The sequence below is a fragment of the Gossypium hirsutum genome, chromosome A07, assembly GCF_007990345.1.
Source record: "Gossypium hirsutum isolate 1008001.06 chromosome A07, Gossypium_hirsutum_v2.1, whole genome shotgun sequence".
NCBI classification, from domain to species: Eukaryota; Viridiplantae; Streptophyta; class Magnoliopsida; order Malvales; family Malvaceae; genus Gossypium; species Gossypium hirsutum.
In genome coordinates, this window is record NC_053430.1 from 96,845,059 (window position 1) to 96,852,243 (window position 7,185).

Here is a 7,185-nt window from a genome sequence, read left to right on the forward strand (position 1 = left end):
AGTATTAAGCGTAATTTGTTTATGAAAGGTTGCCTATTTACCACAATGGCATTTTGGGATTTTCCAATTTATATAAACTCATGGAAAACTTTCCATTTGTTTTCCTTTTTTTTTTCCCTCTGTCGTTAAAAGTAAGTTTAAAAGAGATTAAGCTTACATAGACATTACTTTCTGATTAGATTCTCGGACGGCTTCCTCCTTTCTAAATATATCTCCTGGCAATAAAGTATAGCTTGCAGACATGAAGAACAAGAAGACCATCCAACCGATATATCAGAGTAATCGTGGCCATCAGCATCAGCAAATCATAGTTTGAAAATAATGAGTCCCTTCAGTGCCAAGCTTCTAGATTTTCTGATAGCTGCATGGCAGCTTTATAGTCTCTAGCACTTAGCAATTCCTCAATTGATTCAACATAGAGAAGTAAGACGCAAGTGGCTTGAAAGGCTTGAAAAACAGTGAATGTGATTGCTTTATTTCTAAGTTTGTCAAGGAAAAGAGTTACAGAATGCCAATCCATAATCCAGTAACACCTTCCACATTTTAACACGGAATCAAACAGAATATCCAATAATTGAATAAAAAACATGTAGATAAGAAGTATAAGATTTCAGTTGGCCAAAATCAGGTAAATGTTTAAAAAAGTTACAAAGGGTATTTCTGAGTGAAAACATGAAACACAACATTCTGGTCAACAAATCTAAGTCCAAACTTCATGAGGAACAAAACTTAAAGATAGACAATGATCTTATGTTGTAATATAAAATCTTTTCAAGGAATTATGGAAAACAAATTAAGTACATACTGCATTGAACTAAAACTAGTTTATGAAAAGGATACGTGATTTGCGCAGAAACTGGTTCAGAATCTGTTTTGTGTTAGCTAGCACAGCTTCAACTTCTTCCTCCTGAACATTAAATAGTGAATATTTTTCATCAGTTTTCTATGCATTTATTGCAATGAAAACTTGTTTAGCCGCACCAAAATACCTAATTAGTTGATCTCCATCAGAGTATAAAATAGCACATCCTAAGTTCATAATAGATCTCAAAATAAGCATTCTAATGAAAATATTCAGACTCGCCTCTTTCATGTCAACATAACCAAGAGGTAAATTCCCGACTGAATTGACTGGACAAGGCAAACCAAGAGAGTTGACTGCCGCAAAAAGTAAGGAGATCAGTTCAGTGGGGTTAACATGTTTCAAAGAAATACTTTAAACAGGATTTTTTTTTTTTATCAACATTAAACAACCACGAGCGGTGCAATATCAGCTTGATTGACATCACTCTTTCGATGCCATCAAGGTCCCATTCTTTAGGTGTTGGCGCGTCATGCAAATGTTGATCAATAAAACGAAGAACATGATCCGAGTGATCTTTTGCAGTGACTGGCCTGGGATGTTTTACGCCTGCTCCCATCAACTAGAGGGGTATCAGTGTTTGAAGGATGCCCATCCCCATGACTTCTAGTAATCAAAAGCTAATCATGTCAGAATCTGTAATTAGAAACGATCAAAGAAAACAAATAGAACTAGAGGAAGAAAGATAAAGTAGAAAACTAGTTTTGGTCTTGTAAAAAGTTACATGTTACAATGGACAAGGCATGGCCTAGTGGTAGACACACCTTACTACCTTACTTCCAAGGAGATCTCGAGCATGGGGGTCATATCAAAAGATTTTCAGTCATACAACCTAGAGCAAGATAACAAAAGTAAATAAGGTGAAGTATATAAAAGAGTTCCCCAACCTTTGTCGCTCATTCCATGATCAGCTGTGAAGATATATGATGTACGATTGTCCTTGTAGTAATTCTCAAGAAGATTATAAACACGTTCAGCAATATGATCAACAACCTTTACATTGTTGAGATAAATAGATGAAAAGGGACGATGTGCATGACCATTTGAATCACAACCAAGTAGATGCAGAAATACAACAAGATTATCTTGTTCAAGTAACCTTTTCAACTTTGGGTCTTCATTAGACCTATTCAGCAGGCTCTGAAATTGATCAAAAGACCATTCATCCAAAAAGGATGCATCTGCATTTACATCAATTGAAATAAGCATCGAACAAGAGTGAAAATCATAAAGATGAAATACAATCATTAGTAAGCATCATAATACAAGGATTTCAAGAAAGCAAATATATAGAATGCTGATACAATTTAGTTGTAAACCTTGAAAGGTATTAACATATAAAGCATGTTCATATCAATGTAATCTATTGGAATAGAAATAAACAAGGTATGATTGGAAGCAAAGAAGCAGTATCCAAAATTACTAGCAGAGGTATTTAATTAATAGTTCAAAAAAGAACAGTTGATGAGAACCCTCTTTTTATTATTTTTTTTCATTTTAAGCTTCTTTCTTTTCTTTTAGAACGATTTCATAATTTATAAGAGAAATTTGCCTTTCACAGAATTTTAAGCAGACCAGTAGCGAAGTCTTCAAACTCGTGGGATATGTAGCCCAAGTGCTGTGCGGCAAAGCACCACAAAATATTGGAACAATATCTGGACTACCATAAGAAATTGTATGCCGGCTCCGATTAAAAACCGAATCAAATTCAACTGGATTAGCTTTCCATCCTGCAATCAAATGGAAAAGCTTAACAAAGGGGAAAATTTGTTGGTCGATTCCACCAAGGTGATGTAACAATGCTTAAAACATTAACCTTTTGTAACTGCACTAGGGTCCTCATAGAAACCAGCAATTATAGCAACATGTCCAGGCCTTGACTCTGTTGGAGGCCGAGCATGAGATACTCCCCATCGACCTTGATTCTTAATCACATTTCTTAAAAAGGGTGCTCTGAAATTCGCTTCCAAATCTGGCTCGAAAAATTTATCAGCACGTAAACCATCCGCTGCAATGATATGGTTTTACCAAAACGTAGCAATTAGTAATTACACTAAACATTAAAAAATGAGTAATCATTTCAGGAAAATGAAATGTTTCAAACATTAAACTGTAGATGCATCACAATAATCATGAACAGCCCATCATTGAGTTCTCCATTTTCATATAAAAAGCTTAGCCTTTTAGTACAAAGCTAAAATAACTAACATACCCAAAAGGTTCTTTGTTTCTATTAGCAGAATTGCCAGATTTGCATCAAACTCAACAAGCCATTTCTCACTATCAATCTTATTCAACAAAACCAAGGGGGGTTGAACCCTAAAAAGAGAAGAAAGGTGGGTTTACCAACAAGAAGAACAAGGCGTTAGCAGGAGGAGAGAAGCGAGGGGAGACAAGATCCATGCCATGAACAATGGGGGTCTTGAAGTAGATGTCGAAGATGCTTAACATGTAAACGGCATGGAGGACGACACCAAGTATAACCAGCCATGTTTCTCTTCTTTTAACCCATTGTCGTCTCCTGGGTATGCTTGATTTGCCTAGCTTCGAATCTCTGTTACCCAAGATCCCATCTACATCCATCTTTTTCGTTACTTGGTCTCACCTCTCTATAAACTCTTGCAAGAAAACCAACAAGAAACATAACTATTACATCTTTATTTTTTTTCATTTTTCATTTGTACAAGAAAAATACTAAATAGTTTTTTTATTGGAAATTAACTTTTTAATACATCAAAATATATTGTTTTAGGTGAGGTATAATAAAAATAAAGTTAACTTTTACTATTTAAAAAACATACATTTTTAAAGCTTGCAATAAAATCTTTTATTTGAAATTAAATAACAATTAAAATAATTTTAAATATGTTGATTTTGTTATAAATTGGACTTATTTGATTTTTTTAAAAATAGTATAAGAATTAAATTGATCCATCTAATAATAGAAGGATTAATTAGATATAGTCTCAATAATTAGTGAATCTTTCGTAAACTTTAATCCAACTAGATCTCGATATTAATAAAATTGTATCAATTTAATTCTACTCATCAGTGAAAACAAAGTGAATAGTTTGTGATTTCCTACTAAAATATATTTTATAGCTTTTATAATGTTTTAAGGATGTGTTTGGGCTTTTCATAGTAACCGAATGAAAATTTTTAATAAAATGTAATTACATCATAATTTTCTGTCATGTTTAATAATATAAATTATAATTATAATTATACGACAACATCATTTTAAGTATTTAGATCTCATGCAGAAGCCAATTAACTCTCAATCTTTGGTGCCAAAATTTGTCCTCCATTGCTAATCTTTCATCGATATCTTTTTTGAGTTTTTCAATCTCCCCTATTCTTTCCTCCCAATATTCTCGAATTCCTTCCCAACACCTTGGAATTTAGAGCTTCCAATTTCTCCATGATCCATCCATGTCCAAGTCCTCTCCCAAATTCTTTCATTCTTCATTTATGATATTCTCACATTCATTGCTAGATTGAAATTGGAAGGTCTTTTCTCCATTTTCATTCTTATGATCCCAGCCTATAGCACCATTTGCCAACCCTATACTACAGTGGAAGAGGATACTCCACTCAACATTTCCAAGGATGCCATCTAATTTCTCATTTATAAATTCGTCCCCCTCAGACACTAATATCCTCACCAATGCAATACCAAGTACTTATCAAGCATTTCATCAAATCTCAAAGGTTAAATTCTACCATTAGACCTTGTACTTTGAGTAAATTATAGATTTAGTACATGTACTTTTAGAATTTAAAAATTTTAATCCTAACCAAATAATAACTATTAGGTTATTTTTAAAATTTGATGTGTCAAAACATATTATCACATATTGGCCAAATTAGAGTTAAAAGTACTAAACCCACAATTTATACAAAGTACAAGGTCTAATAGTAAAATTTGACCAATCCCAATCCCAAACCTCAACTCATCCTTCATTCTAAGGACACCCAAATAATTTTCATTTTAAGTCTTCCAAGGCTCTATTTGTTGAGGGTTCGATGGATTATTTGATGCTAAGAGCCTAAGAAATATCTTCCAAGGATGTGATATGCCTAGAATTAAAACACAGCCATATTTATGCTACTCAGATTTATTATTTATTTCTCAATGTTTAAATATAAACATATATTAGGCTTACATTCTGCTTAGAACATACAATTTCCTTAACGAGAACAAAAGGGAACTTAATATATACTACTTATTTATCTTCAGTTATATGTTTAATTAAAACTATTTGACAAGTTCATAGCTTCTAGGATTACAAACGAAGACACTACAAGAAATCCATCCATTTCCTCTCTTCTCACAGAACTTATTACTGCAAGCTTTTCAGCTATTACAATATGAAAAACACATACTCAAGAAGTGTCGTTTTTTGGGGGCTTTGGTTGGGTTTTTCAAGGACATTTGTGCTTGTTGCGGTGGGTTCTCATATCAGTGTAACATTTGCCACACATTTCTCTGTTGCCATATGTCCCTGGTGGGACACATTTGCATCTGTCACAGCATGTCATGCAAGCTCTCAAGCATAGGTTAGTCCTTGAGTGTAATTTGCACCTTTGTCCACATAATGGGATGCAATCTGCCAACAAAGTTGTCCAACAGGTTGTTGTCAGAAAGATAACAGATAAGTTCCTTGAGTTTTGGTAAGTAAAAAAATGATGTTTTCTTTACCCTTTTTTGTCCTAACAGGCGGCAATGGTGGACTTGGTGGCTTGTAAGGCGGTGCTGGAGTTGTTGGTGGCTTAACTGGAGGTGTAGGAACTGGGGGCTTATATGGGGAGTTGGTGCTTTAGTTGGTGGTGCTGGTGCTGGAGTTGGTGCTTTGGTTGGGGGTGCTGGAGCAGGTGTTGGGGGCTTATATGGGGGTGTAGGGGCCTTGACTGGAGGTGCCGGTGCGGGAGTAGGGGGTTTATATGGGGGAGTAGGAGCCTTGGTTGGTGGTGCTGGTGCTGGGGGCTTATATGGTGGAGTAGGAGCCTTGGTTGGTGGCGCAGGAGCTGGGGGCTTATATGGTGGAGTAGGAGCCTTGGTTGGTGGCGCAGGAGCTGGTGGTTTATATGGTGGAGTGGGGGCCTTGGTTGGGGGTGCTGGAGTTGGGGCCTTGTACGGCGGTGCCGGAGTGGTGGGAGGCTTAACGGGTGGAGCAGGGATAGGTGCCTTCACTGGAACAGGAGCAGCATACTTAATCTGAACAGTGATATGCAACAAATTTAGCAAAGTTCCATTTACAGACTATGGTCTTATGCACCACAATGGCTAACAGCATTCAGTATGAAAAATACAAGAAAGACATTATCCAATAAAAATAAAATAAAACAAGAATCAGATTGTTTCAAAAGAACCAAGTTTTAAATTGTTACAACCTAGACAAGACAAAACAGTAAAATAAATGTTTGAAAAATCACCTCAGTCTTCTCTCCCACTTCATTGGAAGCAACCTACAAAAAAAAAAAAAGAGAGAGAGAGAGTTGGATAAACATCAAGAACTAAAAACTCTGTGGTTAAGTCAAAAGATGAGAAAGGAATTAGTCATACTGTTGTTGAGACAAGCAGAAAAGTGGCCAATAGTAACAGCAGCAGAGCTTTGAAAGCCATTGGTAAGAGCTCACACTACCCTTTGGTGCATTGGTCAGACACTGGGTTGTGGTTTAAATAGAGATTGCAGCTGCTATTTACTTGGTCCAATAAATGCTACTTGCCAGCTTCACCAGATCACTGACGCCTTAGTTAAAGAAGGTATTTGGTAATTAAATTGAGTTAAATTCAAATTTTATTTAAAAAACATTAAAGTTTTTATTTTATTCAATTCAATCCAACCACCTTGTTAATTTAAAAGTTAGCCCTCTGCCCAAGGACTGTGTCTGCTAAAGTGGTGCTTTATCAAATAAAACACAGCCATTTCATATCCATATTTAATTAACCGACACACAAAATCCGACCATTCGAGACTTCGGGTCATAAGCTTGCCTGATTATGTTTAAGATTATATAATATGATATCCATGTATTTACTAACTTGAATGAAGTGGAAGTTCATTTATTTGTCAGATTAAATTTAAAATGTGGAGTTAAAATTTTTAAAAAGTTTTATCCGAATATTATTTAGTTAGGATATAATTAGGTTTATCTGTCGTAAAATGGATATAGACACTTATAAATATACGAATAAAGAAGATGTTAAATTTTTTTTAAATTTTTATATTAAGTACATTAATTCCTCTAAAAAAACTGAAGTAATTTAATCTCTACCAATTTAAAAAATGAATACTTAGAGACAATTAATGACATCATTA

At 34.9% G+C, this 7,185-nt stretch overlaps 2 protein-coding genes across 2 annotated transcripts; both read right to left on the reverse strand.

Moving 5' to 3' along the window:
- Positions 1–331: 331 nt before the first annotated feature.
- On the reverse strand, positions 332–3,445 carry LOC121203778 (GPI ethanolamine phosphate transferase 1-like). The gene is made up of 8 exons (XM_041074232.1): positions 3,209–3,445; positions 3,075–3,150; positions 2,679–2,870; positions 2,458–2,592; positions 1,750–2,043; positions 1,290–1,411; positions 650–711; positions 332–533 (listed from the first exon to the last, which is right to left on the reverse strand). The coding sequence occupies exons 1-8, from the start codon at positions 3,443–3,445 to the stop codon at positions 332–334; spliced, it is 1,320 nt and encodes a 439-aa protein (XP_040930166.1).
- A 1,625-nt stretch (positions 3,446–5,070) lies between these two features.
- LOC121202833 (extensin) lies at positions 5,071–6,743 on the reverse strand. The gene is made up of 4 exons (XM_016891366.2): positions 6,429–6,743; positions 6,299–6,331; positions 5,565–6,080; positions 5,071–5,472 (listed from the first exon to the last, which is right to left on the reverse strand). Exons 1-4 carry the CDS (start codon positions 6,486–6,488, stop codon positions 5,413–5,415), a joined length of 669 nt encoding a protein of 222 aa, XP_016746855.2. The 5' UTR covers positions 6,489–6,743; the 3' UTR covers positions 5,071–5,412.
- Between the last annotated feature and the right edge of the window lie 442 nt (positions 6,744–7,185).

Bases quoted from the DNA above. Each gene is read 5' to 3' on its own strand.
- LOC121203778 (XM_041074232.1), bottom strand. From the start codon at position 3,445: ATGGATGTAGATGGGATCTTGGGTAACAGAGATTCGAAGCTAGGCAAA. The intron at 1,412-1,749 runs GTTGGGGAACTC...TGATGGGAGCAG, and splicing joins TCATGGAATGAGCGACAAAG to GCGTAAAACATCCCAGGCCA. The intron at 712-1,289 runs GTGATGTCAATC...TTCCTCATGAAG, and splicing joins ACCTTGATGGCATCGAAAGA to TTTGGACTTAGATTTGTTGA.
- LOC121202833 (XM_016891366.2), bottom strand. From the start codon at position 6,488: ATGGCTTTCAAAGCTCTGCTGCTGTTACTATTGGCCACTTTTCTGCTT. The intron at 6,332-6,428 runs GTATGACTAATT...TTTTTTTTGTAG, and splicing joins TTCTGCTTGTCTCAACAACA to GTTGCTTCCAATGAAGTGGG. The intron at 6,081-6,298 runs GTGATTTTTCAA...ATCACTGTTCAG, and splicing joins AAGTGGGAGAGAAGACTGAG to ATTAAGTATGCTGCTCCTGT.